This window comes from Pagrus major, chromosome 1 (genome assembly GCF_040436345.1).
Source record: "Pagrus major chromosome 1, Pma_NU_1.0".
NCBI classification, from domain to species: domain Eukaryota; kingdom Metazoa; phylum Chordata; class Actinopteri; order Spariformes; family Sparidae; genus Pagrus; species Pagrus major.
The window spans coordinates 5,379,324-5,400,601 of record NC_133215.1 but is presented as its reverse complement, the minus strand read 5'-3'; the positions used below and the strand labels follow the sequence as shown (position 1 = coordinate 5,400,601).

Here is a 21,278-nt window from a genome sequence, read left to right as displayed (position 1 = left end):
TTTCATTTTTCATTCCCACCCGTGCCAGCAGCATCAGTCTCAGGATGGCAAAGCTAGTCGTTTGGTTGGACCACCACTTTCCAGACTTTCCAGACTGAAACAGCTCAACGTCTACTCGATGGATTTCTACGAATATTTCGTAGTGACATTCATGGTCAGGGAGGAGACTGTAGATCCCCTGACTTTAGCTCTACTGCCAAAGCAAGGTGACTTTTTTGGTGTTTTTTTGCAACATGTATTAACAACTATTGGATGGATTTTCACACATAAACATCAGTCCGTTAAAATAACTAACACCTGAACTTTGGTTTCAAACTTGGACCAGAACTGCAGTCTCCTTCCTTCTGTGGACTTAGTTGCCCTTTAAACAACTTCACCTGATTTCTTCCGTTGCTGCTGTAATTACTTGTACAGCCACTAGAGGTCACCGCATAACAGGAAAATATAAATATGGGTTATAATTACATAGATAGATAGATAGATTTTGCATTGTTTTTCTCTCTCACTCTTTCTTTTTTTTTTTTTTTTTTTACCAGTTTCAATATCACAATTGGTTTTATTTCCAGTTATTTATACCACATTACCATCACAGCTAATTATAATTGTCTGTTCTGTATTGCATTTGTTTCCACTTTTCCTTGTTCTGCTCTGTATTAGTTCTATTTTGCTTAAATAAAAGTTTGGTTAAAATCCTCACGGCTCATGTCCACACTAAGGCCACAGCCAGACAACACTGAGAACAGGCCAGAGAAGCTCCAGTTGTCCAGGATTAACACAGTGTCGGCAGACTGCAGACAGATTGCTAATACAGTTATACTGAGTGAGTGAGGGGAAAGTGACTACAACCGCACTCCTGCTCTCCGCTGTGAAACATACAAATAGTTAAGCTCTGTTCAAAGTTTAGTGTGAGTTACAACCCATCATCATATGACGTTCTGCAGCCCTTATTAATGTGGTACATCTTTTAAGTTATGATGTCAAGGCAGGTTCGATGTCTCATCATGTACTGAAGTGATGTTTCCGTTTTTCAGTTCACTGAAAGAGAGAGTTGACTTAATGCCCTTTTAGATACTGAATAGTGCCGACACTTAGAGTGACAAAGACGTGAAAAATAATCTTCTCTTTCCATATTGTAAGTGAAGTATTGTAGTGTGGATGAAACCGGTTTGGTACCAGAACTGGTCTCTCACTCATCATGAGGTTGAGAAAGTCTGCATAGCAACAAACAAGCCATTTTTTGGCATCTGGTTCACAATGCACACTAAAAGTGTGAAGAGGAAGGAAGTCTGTAACATAACCAGCTGCTTCTGGTCTTCAGCTCACAGTCCTGACCACACGGGGAACGTTGCCGTTCGAGACAACTTCTTTCCACATTATAAGCAGAAGTGTTTGATCCAACAAAATCTAGTGTAAATCACTTTTGGATGTGTTTTATTTTTGCTGAAGCCACACAGAGATGAGAGGAGCAGTAATGAGTTTAACGGCAGCAGCAGGTGGATTTGTTGTCTTCCTTCTCTCTATGCCAGGTAATGTATATCTACATTTACCCTGCAGGACTTTTAGCCTTAAGTGGGATTTAGAATTAAAATAAATCCCAAGATGACCATTTTTTAAGTGTGTGTCTTTACTGACGCCCTCTTTTTCTGTAGCATTGCATATTTAGCACTCGTGGTTTCATAGTGGTGGCAACTAAAGTCCTCCTCTTCACGCATGAAACGTCCCTCTGTCTCCTTTTACATGAATTATGGAAGATTATTTGTTGTCTCATCAAAGACAGTACGGGTAGACGCCGGTCGTTTGTCAGTTCGACATGGCTAGTTCAACTCAGGAGTCCAAACCCCTCTGGGTGGGAGTACACTCACACTTGGTACAATGTTTTGGGTGGAGCTTTTCCCCCAATTGACTCTGAGACGCAGTCAAAAGATACCTGCTCAATATTTAATGTATAATCAAAATAAATATACATTTGTTATAGATCTGACTGCATTTATTTGTTATGATTTGAATGTATTTATAATTTGTTGTGAGATCTGTACATACAAGGACCCCAAAGTCCATAGAGGCAGAGCTCCCGAATCTTATTTTTACTGTCGGACAAGCTAACATGGTGGCAACAAATATGAGATTTCATATTTTAAACCAAAATATATCTTTCAAAAGGAGTTCATAGTACAATCATGTATATTAAAATCTGTTGTTTGATGTCATGAATCTGATCTGGTTTCTGGTGTTCTCTGTGTTACAGTGATACGAGGTGAGGATGACTGGGGAGTGACTTACAGCTCTACTCAGATCTGTGCCTTAGGAGGATCGACAGTGGACATACACTGCACCTACAGATACCCACCAACTGTGATTAGAGTTGAACAAGTGATATGGTTTACTAGAGGAATTTCTCGTCAATCCGTGGATCTGAGAAAGGACTCAAGTTATGTGAGTCGTGTGCAGTATATCTGTGGTAACAACAACTGCACTCTGAGAATCAAAAACCTGAGAGAGAGCGACTCAGCTGAGTACAGGTTCAGCTTCATAACAAACCAACCAGGTGGGACATATACTGGTTCACCTGGAGTCTTTTTGTCTGTCACAGGTAAGATTTATATTTGTTATATTTCTTTTTCTGCAAACCACAGGTATGTTGAAAGTTTAAAATTCCTTATGTTGCAATTTTACAGTAATTTAGGTTTAATTTTATGTTGTGACAACGCTGTCTTATGTTCTGGTTAGGTTTAGGAACAAAACCCACTTGGTTAGGGTGAGGAAAAGATCATGTTTTGGAGATGCTCCAAATTCTCATCAAAAACATCACCCTTATGTTACCACAAATATGGCTGGAAATTGTCCCGAGTTCGCCTTAAAATCTCCAGTGGTTTGTTGAAACACAGTCTCGAACTGTGGTCACTGGCTTGGTCGCCTTCTCGCATGTAACTCCACCACCATCCTCTCCACCTCCAGTGGAGAGTGAGGTCATACGCTTGTAATGTGAATGTAGTCAGGCATGTTTTGTAGAGAGGACAATATGGTGCATCGGCCTATAACATGTACACATGTGAACAAATCTGTGGTTTGCAGAAAGGATAACTGCAAACATTTTATCTGGGCGACTGGGCTGTGTGATCACATGACCTAAAGTGCACATTTCGGTTATGTCACGATACCTGAGCCAGCTCTGATTGCTGAGTGAAGACAGGTTAATGTGAGTGAAAGCTCTGAATTGTAAGTAAAAGTCTCTTTAGACTAAATTCTCTTCACTATATATTGTCCCCAAGGGGCCAACAGAACATCAGTGCATAGATACTGTGAATGTGTTTCGGTATTAACATGTGTATGAATAAAAATCTCATTTCTGTTCCTTCTTCACAAATCCAGATCTACAGGTGCAGGTGGTGGAAGTCCAGCAGGGTTTTCGCAGGACTGTGCTGAAGTGTCGCAGTAGTTGTCTGCCTGACATTTCTTCCTACATCTGGTACAAGAATGGACAGAAAATTCAGGAAGGAATATCTTCATATTCAGGCAACATTTATCCCACAGACAGCTACTCCTGTGCCCTTAAAGGACGCGAGGATTTTCCTTCTCCTTCAGTGTGTGAGTTTACTACTGTGCCGGCACATTTAACTTATTGTACAATGACCACAAGCATTTTAAACACGGTTGATCCCACTTCCCCTTTCTATATAAACACCGACCGTTCAGCATTGAGCTCTACAGAATCACTTCTCTCTGTGTCACAGCTGTGAAAGATTTAACTTTCATGTTCCTTCATTTGTTTATGTTTCAGGTGTCTATGGGCAATCCTGCAACAGAGTGGCTTACATGGACAGAAGCATCTGTGCCTTCAAAGGCTCATCAGTGGACATTTCTTGCATGTACAACAGTTATGAACCTATCAGATCAAATTTCTGGTTCAGTCCTGAACGTTCTCATCAGTGGCAGAGTCCTTCACAGCCTGAGGACCTTAGTGAAGACTCCCAGTTTGCAGGTCGTGTTCAGGTTGAAACATGGAGAGTATTCTCTACTCTGAGAATCACTGACCTGACAGAGAGTGATTCAGCTCAGTATCACTTCAAATTCAACACAACAAGCTTTGAATGGAGGAGTAGTTTACCTGCTACAACTTTGACTGTCACAGGTACTGATGAACACACACTGATGTTATCAATACTACATATACGTATGTGTGTGTTAGGGTTAGGGTTAACTCTATGCAGTCACAGGATCTTTATTCATATTTGAGCCAAATGTAACAGTTTGATCTGAGCGTGTGTTCAGATACCGCTTTCTTTTTGCTCCAACTTAAACAAATTATGTGAGCGTTTTCCTTCCTTCCTTCCTTCCTTCCTTCCTTCCTTCCTTCCTAGATGCAGATGTGCAGGTGCTAGTGAGGCCTTTAGATTCTTCCCGGGCAGAGCTGAAGTGTCACAGCAGTTGTCTACCTGATCGTTCTTCCTACATCTGGTACACAAGTGGACAGTTCTCTTGGAGGACAACTTCTTCTTCTTACCCAGTCTCCACTGATCCAGTCAACAGTTATTCCTGTGCCTTTGAAGGAAATGAGGATTCCCCCTCTCCTTCAGTCTGTGAGTTTACATCTTCATCACATGATTAGAAAGTAAAGCGCTTACAATTCAAGACGTAACAGCCTGATTTGTGACTGAGTATTCAGTTCGTCTTTCTGTTTCAGTTTTTTGGATCACAAAAGCCTTGAACTGATCTCTAGACCTAATGTTTCAACCCAACAGCCACTGTCCATCTGTTCCTATATCCTTTACTTTTCCTTTTCCTGCTCACTCGGTCAACCTAGAGTCAGTAGATCTGAATCAAGTTTCCTTTTGGAAATGATGTCAAAATAAATAAATATATATACCACAAAATGGAAAACCTATACATTAATTTTATGAATCCACTCATTATTAGTTTATATGCTTTCTTCTTGTTCGTGTCAAATAGTGTTTCCATTTTCCTTTCAGTTGTTTTGTATTTTTAAATTGATGCCTTAAACGGATCACTTTTTGCCAACATTTGTTTTAAATCTTTTTATCTTTCAGGTGTCAAAGGTCAAACCTGCAACAGAGTGATTTACACTGACAGAAGCATCTGTGCCTCCAAGGGCTCATCAGTGGACATTTCTTGTACTTACAGCAGTTATTACAATATCACATCTAAATTCTGGTTCAGTCCTGAACGTTCTCATCAGTGGCAGAGTCCTTCACAGCCTGAGGACCTTAGTGAAGACTCCCAGTTTGCAGGTCGTGTTCAGGTCCTTGAAACAGAGACAGGACGCTCCACTCTGAGAATCACTGACCTGACAGAGAGTGATTCAGCTCAGTATCACTTTAAATTCAACACAACAAGCTTTGAATGGATCAGTAGTTTACCTGCTACAACTCTGACTGTCACAGGTACTGATGAACACACACTGATATTGACAGCACTTTACTTAAAACCTTTTGTACCACTTTCTTATACGGTGACCTTAAAGAGATTATAGACTGTAACTAAAGGCTTTATCAACATTTAAACAATCATTTATGAATGCTTTGTAGATTAGTGAATCAGCATTAATACGAATACATTTTTGGGTTCATATCCAGCTCTGCAGGTGCAGGTGACCAGAACAACAGTCCACCAGTCTGATACTGAGGCAGAGCTGAAGTGTCACAGCAGCTGCAGTCCAGCTGGTCGTCTTTCCTACGTCTGGTTCAAGAACGGACAGAAAGTCACAGGGGTGGAGACATCTTCTTTTAAAGGCCGGGTTTATCCTGGAGACATCATCTCTTGTGCTTTGAAGGGACACGAGACGTACAGCTCCCCCTTAGTGTGTGAGTTTGCTCTGGTTTCTATCAAAAGTAACAATCAGGGCTGCTCACAAAGAAATCACCCTCTGTTTCTCACTTTGCATCTAATATTTGCTTCTCCAGCTATTAAACAAATTCATGTTTCCTCCTCCAGATGCTCTGAAGCTTCCCTCTGTGTCAGTGAGTCCCTCTGCTGAGATAGTGGAGGGCAGTTCAGTGACTCTGACCTGTAGCAGTGATGCTAACCCAGCAGCTAACTACACCTGGTACAAGAAGAATGGAGATCCAGACCTTCAACCTCTCAGTAAAGAACCACAGCTTGTCTTCAGCTCCATCCAGTCCTCTGACTCTGGAGAGTATTACTGTACAGCTGAGAACGAGCTGGGGAGGAGGACGTCTGAATACATCTCTATTGATGTGACATGTGAGTGATAATCATGATTGAAAGCTCTGTCTGCTTCACAGTAACAATCTGATGCTATAGTTCACTGTATATTCACAATGTGTGGCTGATTTTATAGTTAACTTGTTAAATCATCTCCTCCAGATGCTCCAAGACTTCCCTCTGTGTCAGTGAGTCCCTCTGCTGAGATAGTGGAGGGCAGTTCAGTGACTCTGACCTGTAGCAGTGATGCTAACCCAGCAGCTAACTACACCTGGTACAAGAAGAACCAAGAAGTTATTCAAGGACAAGAAGGAAGTTATCATTTCTCCTCCATCAGCTCTGAGGACAGAGGGAACTACTCCTGCATGTCTGAGAATCAACACGGCCGTTTAGGCTCTGAGTCTGTATTTATTGATGTCCAGTGTAAGTATGAAACATGAGTGCTTCTGTTAGTCCAATGATGGATTTACAAGAAGGGACCAGTGGGTTGAGTTGTTCTGTTGGAGAAGTGAAGCCATCTGTTAATTCTAGAAAACCAAGGACAAAAGTGGTAATTCATTTGTACGAGTCAGTTTTATTTATTTCATGACAGAGACAGAGGGACACAGGATGTCTTTTTTACATTTGAGTTAACACTTACAAAGCCTGTCCTAGTACACAACATGTTACATAATGAACTCTCTTTGTGTATACTCTCCTCCAGATGCTCCAAAGCTTCCCTCTGTGTCAGTGAGTCCCTCTGCTGAGATAGTGGAGGGCAGTTCAGTGAATCTGACCTGTAGCAGTGATGCTAACCCAGCAGCTAAATACACCTGGTACAAGAAGAATGAAGACTCACCAAAAGCATCAGGACAGATCTTCACCATCACTGACTTCAGAGCTGAACACAGTGGGAATTATTCCTGTGAAGCCCAGAACAGAAGAGGAAGAAATAAAACCACCGTACATCTGACTGTGGCAGGTAAGTTATCCTCATTCACCTGCACACACACCTGTTTACTGCACCAGACCAGATTAACATGTTAATATGTAACAAGTCATAACTGGTGCAAAGAAAACAACATTTCCTGTCTGCGTTCAGAGACAGTTTTTCTGTAGCTGTGTTCAGGGAGGAACCTCCATCATGTCAGAGGTGGATGACTCTGACTGACTGATTAACAGACAGCATCACCTGAAAAAGTGATTTATTCATTTTCATCACATATCTGTGTGTATTTCTAGTGAATTCAACAATAATAATGAACATCATCAGGGTGATTGTGGTGGTCTTGATGCTGATTCCTCTTCTTCTCCTGAGTCTGTGGATCAGGTAAAACAATCAGAATCCATCTGCTCTTTTATTTTCTTCTTCAGACTTCATTTAGTTTTGGTGATATGAGTTTCTCAGTGTTGAATTTTGTATTTGTTGTTGTTGGACTCAATCCAGGAAGAAGAAAACTCTGAGCTCCACCACTGAACCACAAGAACCTGTCGAGATGATAGAGGTGAGACAGAGAGAGAGAGAGGCCACCTTGACAAAACTTCCTCTATATCACAGTTATAATAACTTGGCTGATCTGATTTTATGCCGGTTCATGAATGAGATCCTTTGAGCCTCATTTTGTCGTCTCTCCTCATCAGCTGGACTCTTGTCCTGCGTATGAGGACGTCTCAGACTTCACTGCAGCAGAGACAGAAGACACAGAGCAGCAGGAAGACATGCTGTGAAGTCCAGTCAGGTTAGAGACTCCTGCATGGAATAAAACATCCCGACTTTAGATTCACAGTCACAACTAAAACTTTACACATGTTTTGTGTGATTCTCTTCAGATGCAGCTGAACCAGAGGCAGGACTCACCTGATGGACACAAAGAAGTACCACATTGAAACATCACAGAGGAGAGCGAGGCTGTGGAGGATGTGGGGGAAGTGGACACATTTACCTTCAGCTCCAAAAGTTTTCATGTTCAGTTTTCAGTAGCAGCAGCAGGTAGGAGGCAGCAGCACAGACAGTCAGCAGCAGCATGTAGCAGGAAGTTTAGAAGAATGTGGAGTCGGCAGCTTCAACTGAATCACGTCGAGGTGTCAGACATGATTTATTGTTCAGATCAGCTTACTGCTTCAACTATGAGAGCTTATTTTTACCTGTACAGTCAGTTATATTATAGAAATTGATGAGTCGTTAAACAAAATGTGTTTTGAAATTCTGCAGAATAATAAATAACATTTGAAAAATCTCTGATCAGCTTCTGGGTTTTCACCTGTCCTGGCTGACAAAGCCAATAAAGTGTGTTCAAAGTGAGACAGTGGGCTGAGAGCATCACATTTGACTTCATGTACAGTTAATATTTTCACACATTAAAGCCAAACATAAGTCCAGTAGTAAAACACTTTGACAGATGTTACATTTTCCAATTATTTCTGCTACTGAGTCAACCTGTGATGCTTAATAAATTAAATGTCCAGTGTAAACAAGTCAAAATGAAAGAAGTTTTAGTCATAAAATGTGAAAATAAAGTAAATCTGCATGTAATGTAACATTCAGTGATGGAGGATAAAATGTTGTTTCAGGCTCCTGATTCAGTATCTCTGATGTTTCTCTTCCCTCTAGTGGGAAAGTTTAAGTGTGGCACATTCAGGCTTCATCACTGTGAGTGCTTCCTCCTCTGTCTGCTTTAAAGGGTCAGTTCACCCAAATTACAAAAAGACACTTTCTCTCTTACTTTCAGTGGTATGTAGCCATGCAGATAGTTTTGTTGTGTTTCTCTGCACACTGTGAGGTTTGGGTGTTTTTTTCAAATGTTAGGTGACACTTTTTTCTACATGTTGGACATCTCTGCACAGTTTATCAATCTGAACCACCTGAACGAGCCAAAGTCATTAAAAACCACTGTGTGTCCTCACCAGATCCTACTGGTCTTCTTGATCTATGTGTGTAAAACACAGCTTTAGTATGATGTGGGTGTTGACTGGCATGTGGCACGTCATGTATGTTAATAAGCTAAAGAGGAAGTAAATGTAGTCGTTTAAGAGCCTGATATCTGACTTCTGCTCACTGACAACTGAGGAACGGCTTCTTTCAAGACGACGTCCGTCTTCATTGTAAGTAGAATTGTTTGTTGATGTGACTGATACTGTAAACCTCCTGTGTGCATCATTATTTTATCTGCTGACATGTTTTATTGTCTCTGAAACCTCACAGAGAGATCAGAGGAGCAGATATGAGTTTAACTGCAGCAGCGAGTGGATTTGTGGTCTTCCTTCTCTCTGTGTCAGGTACAGTTACATTTACTGCATTTAAAGAGGGAATCTTGACTTTTGCATAAAGTAGCTGTGTGCTCAGCACTTATGATATATGCAGACAGCTTATCTCACGTCATAGCTGCTTGAAGCAGTTTCACACACTTCAGTGTTCTTACTTGTATTTTTGAGTTTTCACACTTAACTCAGCAGCATCCTGACCACAGAGTGAACAGAGAGAACTGACCAAGAACAGCACAGACTCTAATAAATAATATTTCTCCTCTTATCCTGGTCAGTAAACTGCATTAAAGGTCACAGGTTCAATACATTCCTGTTCACTTCACTGCACCTTCAGACTGGGTGCACGTTGAGTTTAACTGTAGAAAGCATGTTCACATCTTCCACTCTTCCTTTGTTTGTGTTCATCCTGGTGTCGTTGTGTTTTCTGATGTTCTCTGTGTTACAGTGATACAGGGTCAGAATGACTGGGGAGTGACTTACAGCTCTACTGAGATCTGTGCCTTAAAAGGATCAACAGTGGCCATAAGATGCACCTACAGATACCCATCCACAGTGAAGAGAGTTGAGAAAAAATTCTGGTTCACAAAAGTGAGTAATGGTGTTTATGTGGATCTGAGAACAGACCCAGGGTATTCACGTCGTGTTCAGTATATCTGTGGTAACAACGACTGCACTCTGAGAATCACAGACCTGAGAGAGAGCGACTCAGCTGAGTACAAGTTCGGATTCATTACGGACCAAGAAGGTGGGAAATATACTGGTTCACCTGGAGTCACTTTGTCTGTCACAGGTAACATTTTCATCTGAATATTAATTAAGTTCTGGGTTTCAGTATCTTTGTGTGTGTGTGTGTGTGTGTTGACATTCTGTCTAAAATGAAGACTTCTGTTTCTTATTCACATTCAGATCTGCAGGTGAGGGTGAACAGATTACAGGCCTCTACACGCTGGGTATGGCTGATGTGTCACAGCAGTTGTCGTCTACCTGGTCGTCTTCGCTACGTCTGGTACAAGAATGGACGGATCGTTCAGGGACAATCATCTTACTATTATTCAGGCTCCTTCAATCCTGCAGACAGCTTTTCCTGTGCTGTAGAAGGACATGAGAACTCCCGCTCTCCTCCACTGTGTGAGTTTACTTACAGTCGTCCACTGAAATAACACCTGGTGGAGCCTTTTGAGCCTACCTTTTGTACTGTACCTTAACTACATGTAATTCAGTGGTATTTGGTGATTCATTATGCAGAATTGGGAGACAACCAAATCACAGCCCCATGAGATTGTAGACATGATGCATGAATATCTTTCATTGTCTGCGCTGCAACATTAAACAGTTAAATATCAGCTCACACTGGAGATCATGCAAAACAAGATTTACCTTCATGTCTTTAGCTTGTCAATTCTTTTTGATTTACAAAAACTTCACAGTGATTCCATGTTTATCTGTTCTCATCTTTTGTTGACACTTTTATTAATTAATTTGTTATTAACCAATCTCTAATTTCTGACACAAAACACTTGATGGTTTCAGGTTTTAACTGTTAAAACATGAATGAAGACAATGAAGTATCTCACTTCATTCTTTCCACTCATATTCTTTTGCCAACTTGTGAAAAGATTTCATGAGCACTCCTCTTATTTAACTACTAGAGTTGATGAGTAAACATGAAACTGTCCAAAGACACTGAACCAGGATCATTTCCTTGATCTGCTTCCTTCAGCACTGATGAACTGTGAGACACTTTGAGTCTTTGTGTGCTTTATGTTTTCAATTTGAATTAAAAGTAAGATGAACTAGCTTTAGTTTTTCTGACATGTGCCTTATGTGGATCCTAATACTAACACACATATTGAAATTAAATGTAAAATGTGTTCATGTTTTCTCCTCCAGATGCTCCAAAGCTTCCCTCTGTGTCAGTGAGTCCCTCTGCTGAGATAGTGGAGGGCAGATCAGTGACTCTGACCTGTAGCAGTGATGCTAACCCAGCAGCTAAATACACCTGGTACAAGAAGAATGGAAATGCAGACCGTCATCCTCTCAGTAAAGAACCACAGCTTCACTTCAGCTCCATCCAGTCCTCTGACTCTGGAGAGTATTACTGTACAGCTATGAACGAGCTGTGGGGGAGGAAGTCTGAATACATCTCTATTACTGTGAAACGTGAGTGAAACGCAGCTGATTTAAATCAACTAATGACAACTTTTTAAAACTTTATCACCCAGTCAGGTGTTTTGCTGATCGTGCACTTTCTCCAGCTCTGCCTGTTTCACCTTCACAGTCTGCTGCTGTTGTTCACTGAGCAGCTACAGTAGATGATGAAGTGATATTTTATTTACAAATTGTTTCCAGATCTGCACAGATGTTCATTGATCCAGAAAAGTAAAGTTAACAACTAAAGTTTCAGATGCTCCCACACATAAATACACATCCAACATCTAAAGTGGCCAAAGACTTCAGTCCTGTTATCAACCCTGTCTCTGAGACATGATGTTTATATATCAGTAGTTTGTTTCACCAGATACATGACAACAAAATTGCTGACTGTGTTTGATTGCACCAATGTAGAGGAAGCTTTGACTGCAGCACAGGAAATATCAAGTATATTGATTTTGTAACTTGTGCTAACCAGGAATATAATATCAATAATTATACAGAGCCACCTTTTTTATATTATATATTTGTATATATATATATATATATATATATATATATATATATATATATATATATATATATATATATATATATATATATATATATATATACATATATATACATATATGGTCTTGTTTTCTGTTTTTGTCCAACTCTTTAATTTCTTGGATTCTTCTTGTTGACTTTTTGTTGCTTGCTTTTTTGAATTTTGGATTTTGGTTAACAGCATTAAAGCTCGCTTTGTGTTCCTTTACCTGCCTGTCTCTGTGAGCGTCTTGTGTTTGGGTCCATTTTTGCATAATTGTGACATTTTTGGTGAATCCCAAACTTTGTGGAAGTGTAACATTTCACTTCTGGATTTTCTTTTCAACTCGGCAACAACAAGACTTCACCTCCTGTTTCAGTGTCAGTCACCTGCTGTAGTTCACTGAGCAACTGCAGCAGATTTATACTTCTTTCTTCCTCCTGACCTGCCTACGAAATAAAGTATTTAAAATGCTCTTTCAAGTGATAATAATCTGTATTCATCTTTACAGATGCTCCAAAGCCTCCCTCTGTGTCAGTGAGTCCCTCTGCTGAGATCGTGGAGGGCAGTTCAGTGACTCTGACCTGTAGCAGTGATGCTAACCCAGCAGCTAACTACACCTGGTACAAGGAGAACTACAAGCTGCTTCAAAGTCCAGATGGAAGTTATTATTTCACCTCCATCAGCTCTGAGGACGGAGGGAACTACTCATGCAAAGCTCAGAACCAGTATGGACAGAACTCTTCATCTTTGTTCATAGATGTTCAGTGTAAGTCACACAGATCATGCATGCTACTATTAAAGCTAATATCAATGGTATACACCGATCAGGCATAACATTATGAAATAATCAGTGTTATTCACTTCACCTGTCAGTGGTCATAATGTTATGCCTGATCGGTGTATGTCTCCAGAGTTGCTCCAAAAATGTTCTTGTGTTTGTTGTTGGATATAAAGTGTCTCTGCTTTGCACATCAGGGTCACTAGATCTGTTCTTGGAAACATTTCATCAAACAAACTCTTTTCATTACAGTAATTTACTCTATTACAATAATAACATATAATAAGCAATCTCTTACCACTTAGTAAACTAACATCCTTTCATGCCCTTACTGCCAAGTTTTAAATTTGCCCAGATATTGACTGAATGCTTTGGGTTCAAGTGATTTGCAAGATAATTTTTGCCTTACCAGAATTAATGTTCTCCTCTTTCTTTGAGGCCCCGTCCTGAAGTTCATGGCCTAGTTTTCCTCTGTGTGAAAGTAACCCAACAAAATCTGTACACCTCTCCTCCAGATGCTCCAAGACTTCCCTCAGTGTCAGTGAGTCCCTCTGCTGAGATAGTGGAGGGCAGTTCAGTGACTCTGACCTGTAGCAGTGATGCTAACCCAGCAGCTAACTACACCTGGTACAAGGAGAATGGAGATCCAGACCTTCAACCTCTCAGTAAAGAACCACAGCTTGTCTTCAGCTCCATCCAGTCCTCTGACTCTGGAGAGTATTACTGTACAGCTGAGAACGAGCTGGGGAGGAGGACGTCTGAAAACATCTCTATTGATGTGACATGTGAGTGAAACACAGGACAGGAGATTAAATGTCACATTCATTGTTTTTTATGTTGTCAGGCCTGTAATACAAACTGGGCTGTGGGGTTTGTTTTCTGTTTTTGTCCAACTCTTTAATTTCTTGGATTCTTCTTGTTGACTTTTTGTTGCTTGCTTTTTTGAATTTTGGACTTTGCTTAACAGCATTAAAGCTCGCTTTGTGTTCCTTTACCTGCCTGTCTCTGTGAGCATCTTGTGTTTGGGTCCATTTTTGCATAATTGTGACATTTTTGGTGAATCCCAAACTTTGTGGAAGTGTAACATTTCACTTCTGGATTTTCTTTTTAACTCGGCAACAACAAGACTTCACCTCCTGTTTCAGTGTCAGTCACCTGCTGTAGTTCACTGAGCAACTGCAGCAGATTTATACTTCTTTCTTCCTCCTGACCTGCCTACGAAATTAAGTATTTAAAATGCTCTTTCAAGTGATAATAATCTGTATTCATCTTTACAGATGCTCCAAAGCTTCCCTCTGTGTCAGTGAGTCCCTCTGCTGAGATAGTGGAGGGCAGTTCAGTGACTCTGACCTGTAGCAGTGATGCTAACCCAGCAGCTAATTACACCTGGTACAAGGAGAACTACAAGCTGCTTCAAAGTCCAGAAGGAAGTTATTATTTCACCTCCATCAGCTCTGAGGACGGAGGGAACTACTCATGCAAAGCTCAGAACCAGTATGGACAGAACTCTTCATCTTTGTTTATAGATGTTCAGTGTAAGTCACACAGATCATGCATGCTACTATTAAAGCTAATATCAATGGTATACACCCATCAGGCATAACATTATGAAATAATCAGTGTTATTCACTTCACCTGTCAGTGGTCATAATGTTATGCCTGATCGGTGTATGTGTCCAGAGTTGCTCCAAAAATGTTTTTGTGTCTGTTGTTGGATATAAAGTGTCTCTGCTTTGCACATCAGGGTCACTCGATCTGTTCTTGCAAACATTTCATCAAACAAACTCTTTTCATTACAATAATTTGCTCTATTACAATAATAACATATAATAAGCAATCTCTTACTACTTAGTAAACTAACATCTTTTCATGCCCTTACTGCCAAGTTTTAAATTTGCCCAGATATTGACTGAATGCTCCTCCTTCTTTGAGGCCCCGTCCTGAAGTTCATGGCCTAGTTTTCCTCTGTGTGAAAGTAACCCAACAAATCTGTACACCTCTCCTCCAGATGCTCCAAGACTTCCCTCAGTGTCAGTGAGTCCCTCTGCTGAGATAGTGGAGGGCAGTTCAGTGACTCTGACCTGTAGCAGTGATGCTAACCCAGCAGCTAACTACACCTGGTACAAGAAGAATGGAGATCCAGACCTTCAACCTCTCAGTAAAGAACCACAGCTTGTCTTCAGCTCCATCCAGTCCTCTGACTCTGGAGAGTATTACTGCACAGCTGAGAACGAGCTGGGGAGGAGGACGTCTGAAAACATCTCTATTGATGTGACATGTGAGTGAAACACAGGACAGGAGATTAAATGTCACATTCATTGTTTTTTATGTTGTCAGGCCTGTAATACAAACTGGGCTGTGGGGTTTGTTTTCTGTTTTTGTCCAACTCTTTAATTTCTTGGATTCTTCTTGTTGACTTTTTGTTGCTTGCTTTTTTGAATTTTGGACTTTGGTTAACAGCATTAAAGCTCGCTTTGTGTTCCTTTACCTGCCTGTCTCTGTGAGCGTCTTGCGTTTGGGTCCATTTTTGCATAATTGTGACATTTTTGGTGAATCCCAAACTTTGTGGAAGTGTAACATTTCACTTCTGGATTTTCTTTTTAACTCGGCAACAACAAGACTTCACCTCCTGTTTCAGTGTCAGTCACCTGCTGTAGTTCACTGAGCAACTGCAGCAGATTTATACTTCTTTCTTCCTCCTGACCTGCCTACGAAATTAAGTATTTAAAATGCTCTTTCAAGTGATAATAATCTGTATTCATCTCTACAGATGCTCCAAAGCTTCCCTCTGTGTCAGTGAGTCCCTCTGCTGAGATAGTGGAGGGCAGTTCAGTGAATCTGACCTGTAGCAGTGATGCTAACCCAGCAGCTAACTACACCTGGTACAAGAAGAATGGAGATCCAGACCTTCAACCTCTCAGTAAAGAACCACAGCTTGTCTTCAGCTCCATCCAGTCCTCTGACTCTGGAGAGTATTACTGCACAGCTGAGAACGAGCTGGGGAGGAGGACGTCTGAATACATCTCTATTAATGTGACATGTGAGTGAAACACAGGACAGGAGATTAAATGTCACGTTCATTGTTTTTTATGTTGTCAGGCCTGTAATACAAACTGGGCTGTGGGGTTTGTTTTCTGTTTTTGTCCAACTCTTTAATTTCTTGGATTCTTCTTGTTGACTTTTTGTTGCTTGCTTTTTTGAATTTTGGACTTTGGTTAACAGCATTAAAGCTCGCTTTGTGTTCCTTTACCTGCCTGTCTCTGTGAGCGTCTTGCGTTTGGGTCCGTTTTTGCATAATTGTGACATTTTTTGTGAATCCCCAAAGTTGTGGAAGTGTAACATTTCACTTCTGGATTTTCTTTTTAACTTGGCAACAACAAGACGTCATAAAGCCACCTTACAGCTAATAGGTTTGTTTCAGATTGTTTTTTTCACTTACACATGGTGATTTATTGTATAGATGTATGTATGTCCTCAGATATTCATGACAACTGTTCATCCCATTTAGCTGCATGCAGAAATATTGGAGTCCAAGCAGTCGACCGTTCTGAACAGATATTTTTTTTATTGAGACTACACTGATCATTTCTAAAAACAAAAAGATTGCAGTCTTTAATATCAGAATATGGTGACATCACTACAAAGGAGTCAGATTGGGCACGAAACACGAGTAGTCACATGATCAGACACAATTTAAACAAACCCAGACTCAGACAGACTCACTTGGAAGAAAAAGCAGAATCCATCGGTACAATAATGACTCATAATGGAGTAATGGAGACATATGCAGGTCGCTAATTCACTCATTTCACAAACTCTCTCTATTTCTTGTCAAATAAACTAAACAAAACTATCTCACAAATTGTCGAGAATGGAAATATTTTTACACCTGTTTCCTCACTTAAGAAAAAATCTGTACACTCTCGGAAGTCAAGTTTCTTTCTGTCTTTTACCAAACTAAAACGAGATGAATTGCCTTGTTAACTCATGGTTAAACACATTTTCTTCAAAGTTGACATAAACAAAAGAAAACAAGCCAAAACAGTCTGAGTTTGTCTTTTCCACCGTTCCAATAATCACCCCTGGTTTGGTCGAAATGATTCTGCTATTCCACACTGGTTATTATTTTTGCTCCTCTCGTGCTTTATGTCTCTACTGAGAGTCCATTTTCCCAGTCCCAGAGTCCCCATCCATCCCTGATTAAGGTTTTTATGTTATTACAGTTTTACCACGATTATGGAAAACTGCGGCCATTGGAACAACACCTGCTGTTATCCTGGCTGTCATAGGGCTCGCTCTCTTCCTCCTGAAAAGGTGAGTAGATCAGATTAATATAGCTATGAACATAAATATCTGAAAATCAGGCTATTTAGCATTAAGTTTGCAAACTAAGTTGTTAATTTGTTTGTAACTAATGTATTCTTTTGACCAGAAAAAACAGGGCTGCAAAGCAATCACCTCAGCCTTACCTGGACATTAGGACACAGGTGAGGGTTAAAAATTTCAATGTAAATTCCCGCTCTGGTTCTTAGTTACTATCATGAAGTGCAACTTAAACACTGTGACTGAGAAGCACTCAGTGTCTCAGACTTTTCAAATCACGACTGAAGCTGTGAGGGGCAAGTGAAAAATAGTTTTTTTCTGGTGCTCCATTTTCTAAGTCCTAAAAAAATGTTTTTTGACACACGAAAAAACAAATGTTTTGTCACGTGTCAAGCCGAGTAAAAAAGCTTTTCCACCTTTATGTTGCCAGTGTTCCCCATGTATGCAGCCTCTTGTGGTCAAAATGAGTATTACAGAAAAGAGGCACTTTGACAAATTAGCCTTACTTTCCTTTTGAAAAATATTTTTTTTCACTTCCCTGAGGGGCAAGTGAGAAATAGTTTTTTCATTTGTGTAACAGAGAAAAAAAAAAATGAAAAAAATATGGTCTGTGGTGACAGAAAGAAACACTTCAAAAAATGAGCCTTAGTTTCCTCTTGAAAAATATTTTTTTCATTGAGTTTCACACACAAAGGAAAAATATCAAAAACTCCTGTAGGGGTCAAGTGACAAAGACGAATGAGATTCACCCACAGATGTTTGTCAAGTCATTTCAATATCATACGGAGAAATGCAGATGAACTGGTTCTCATCTTCAATAAAAGGCGACCAAAGATTGTCCTGCTCAGTCTCACCAGGACAACATACACTCGAGATTTGAATGATGTGTGTTATGGACTAACACTGGTAAAAAGTATTGTTGTTTTGTCGTCTGGAGTTGGATGACCAATAAGCTTTGTGTCCTTACCAGCCACTAACATGCACCAACATACACTGAATGCCAATAAGCCACTTTGTCTGCCACAAGGACAAGTTAAGGACAGAGGATGAATGAAGATGACTTTCTACCAAAGTTCAACATTGCCGCAGTTATGAAATGTAAAAGCAACTTTGTGTTTGCTGTGTCGACCCAATCATTCGTAGGAGCAGGATGACCTTCACTATGCCAGTGTCCGCTTCTCTAAGAGCCAGACAGATCCTGTGTACTCCAACATCAGACCAGCCGGACACCACAGACACAAGGAGGGAGAAGAAGAAGAAGAAGTTGAGTACACCGCTGTCGAATTTACCAGCGCAAGGTTCTTAGTCACTATCATGAAGTGCAACTTAAACACTGTGACTGAGAAGCACTCAGTATCTTATGTCAACAGTCTTCAAATCATGAAGGAAGCCCTGAGGGGCAAGTGAGATTTTTTTTTTTTTTTCTGGTGCTTCATTTTCTAAGTTCAAAATTTATTTTTTTCATGTGTGAAACAGAGTGAAAAAAAAAAAAATTCCCTCGTTAAATTTTTTTTTTTTTCAAATGAAGTCAAAAATAATTTTTTCATGAGTGATTTTTTTTTTTTCATGTGTCGAGATTTTCACAAACAAATGTTTTTTTTATTTGTCTGTGTGTGAAACCCATTTGAAAACAAAACATTTAAATGAAAACTCCCCTGGAGTACCATGGATGCTTTTCATCTTATTTATGGGCATGAGTAGTGGTGCACTTCTGCCTCTTGTGGTCAAAATGAGTATTACAGAAAGAAACACTTTTTTCACTTGGTTTCACACACAGAGAGAAAAAAAAATGTTCACTCGGGTGCCGTTTAGCTCAGTTGGTAGAGCAGGCGTCCCATGTACAGAGGCTTTGTCCTCGCTGCAGCAGCCCAGGGTCCGAGTCCCGGCCTGTGGCTCTTTGCTACATGTCACACCCTGTTTCCTGTCTATCTTGAGCTGTTCTATCAATAAAAGCCAAAAAAAACTTTTTAAAAAAGTTTGCTTGACACATGAACAAAAATTGTTCACTCTGTTTCCGTAAATCACTCCTGTGCTTGCTTCTATGAACATTTTGTGTGATCCTCCTCTTCTCTTGGACGTGATTAGATTCAAAGTAAATCCAAACCTTTGTTTTCTGACTGGATGTTGTTTAACCCTCATGTAACTGATCCGGATAATAACGGCCAAATATCCATTCATTTTCAGGATGTCAGTCCTTTAAATACCAGTTTGTTTGTTTTTTCATTTATAAAAACACTGGCATCATGTAAACACACACAAAAAGAGTGATTTTCCACGTACTTAATATATAGTCACTTTGTCTGCCACAAGGATAAGTTAAGGACAGAGGATGAATGAAGATGACTTTCTGTAAATGTAAAAGCAACTTTGTGTTTGCTGTGTCTACCCAATCATTCGTTGGAGCAGGATGACCTTCACTATGCCAGTGTCCGCTTCTCTAAGAGCCAGACCGATCCTGTGTACTCCAACATCAGACCAGCCAGACACCACAGACACAAGGAGGGAGAAGAAGAAGAAGTTGAGTACGCCGCTGTCAAATTTACCAGAGCAAGTGCTGCCCCGAGGTAAGCAGCTCTTCTCAAAAGGAACATTATCCTCAGTAAAACCTCAAATTGACATGTATTTGTTCATTTTTACAGTCACCATTAAGATTTTGAATCAGTTAATTTTATCTCAAGATCCTTTGATTTGTTTTTGTTTTTTTGTCATCTTAGAAGCAGAGGTCCAGAAACTGGGGAGGATCCATCTGCTCTGTACAGTACAGTCAACAAACAAAACCGTTGAATGCAACAGGAATCTCTCGACTGCCTGTTTTTTCATTTTTCATTCCCACCCATGCTAGCAGCATCAGTCTCAGGATGGCAAAGCTAGTCGTTTGGTTGGACCACCACTTTCCAGACTTTCCAGACTGTGACGATCCCTCCAACCAGGCACTAGGTGTCCCTGTTTCTTTTGGGTTGTGTTTTGCAGGTGCTGAATGGAGGCTCGTCAGCTGCATGAGTAACACCTGGGCCAGTGTGCTCTGCCTATAATGACCTCCCTCATTCTGCGGACGCTCTCTCTGGGGGACTGATCCCTGCTCACCGGCAGTCCTGATGGCAGCACGTTTTCCTTGTTCCTTTTGATCTGCACATACATTGTCACACACCCATACACGCTTTCATTACTGATACTGATCTTCGCACGTTTTCCTTTGTTGATTCATGCTTGTGGGACCAATAAATACCGCTTGCTAGTAGCCAACTCGTGTTTGTCTCCCTACTTTGGCACAGCCTTTGAGTCAGGTTGTGACAAGACTGAAACAGCTCAACGTCTAGTTATTTACACCACATTACCATCACAGCTAATTATAATTATTTGTGTTCATTTTCATACCTGTCATTGTTCTCCATCCCGTCTGTTCTGTATTGCATTTGTTTCCACTGAGAACAGGCCAGAGAAGCTCCAGTTGTCCAGGATTAACACAGTGTCGGCAGACTGCAGACAGATTGCTAATACAGTTATACTGAGTGAGTGAGGAGAAAGTGACTACAAACGCACTCCTGCTCTCCGCTGTGAAACATACAAATAGTTAAGCTCTGTTCAAAGTTTAGTGAGAGTTATAACCCATCATCATATGACTTTCTGCAGCCCTTATTAATGTGGTACATCTTTTAAGTTATGGTGTCAAGGCAGTTGCGATGTCTCATCATGTACAGAAGTGATGTTTCCGTTTTCCACTTCACTTCACTGTTGAGAGAATTGACTAAATGCCCTGTTAGATACCGAATAGTGCCGACACTTACAGTAAGAAATACACTGTTCCTCACACGGGGCACCATATGCTTCACGCAACATTAATAGGGAGTTTTGGGTTAAATTTGACTACCAATGGTGATTAATGATTATAAGGGATAATTATTCATTGTGATCAATAATAAGACCCAATTTACATTAGATCACCTTGGGGCACCAAAAGCCAATTCACCAAATCAGTCTCAGAGAAAGGTACTAAAGTGTTTGTAACTCTAATTAATAATTAAATAATAACAACCAAAATTACCACAACAGCTGTAATGGTTGAAGGATTTT

At 40.4% G+C, this 21,278-nt stretch overlaps 1 protein-coding gene and 1 pseudogene across 1 annotated transcript; both read left to right on the top strand.

Moving 5' to 3' along the window:
• Nucleotides 1-702: 702 nt before the first annotated feature.
• LOC141004165 (Fc receptor-like protein 5) lies at nt 703-8,303 on the top strand (annotated as a pseudogene).
• Nucleotides 8,304-9,790: 1,487 nt separating this feature from the next.
• Nucleotides 9,791-20,099, top strand: LOC141004089 (B-cell receptor CD22-like). Its single transcript, XM_073475589.1, has 12 exons — nt 9,791-9,832; nt 9,877-10,213; nt 10,330-10,551; nt 13,400-13,669; nt 14,162-14,419; nt 14,893-15,162; nt 15,655-15,924; nt 17,108-17,198; nt 17,317-17,371; nt 18,351-18,470; nt 19,614-19,771; nt 19,922-20,099. The coding sequence occupies exons 1-12, from the start codon at nt 9,791-9,793 to the stop codon at nt 19,989-19,991; spliced, it is 2,163 nt and encodes a 720-aa protein (XP_073331690.1). The 3' UTR covers nt 19,992-20,099.
• Nucleotides 20,100-21,278: the final 1,179 nt, after the last annotated feature.

Coding starts and splice junctions, on each gene's coding strand:
- LOC141004089 (XM_073475589.1), top strand. CDS start 9,791: ATGTTCACATCTTCCACTCTTCCTTTGTTTGTGTTCATCCTG. Junction 18,471..19,613: donor AGGGAGAAGAAGAAGAAGAA/GTTGAGTACACC, acceptor TCGTTGGAGCAG/GATGACCTTCACTATGCCAG. Junction 19,772..19,921: donor AGAGCAAGTGCTGCCCCGAG/GTAAGCAGCTCT, acceptor TTGTCATCTTAG/AAGCAGAGGTCCAGAAACTG.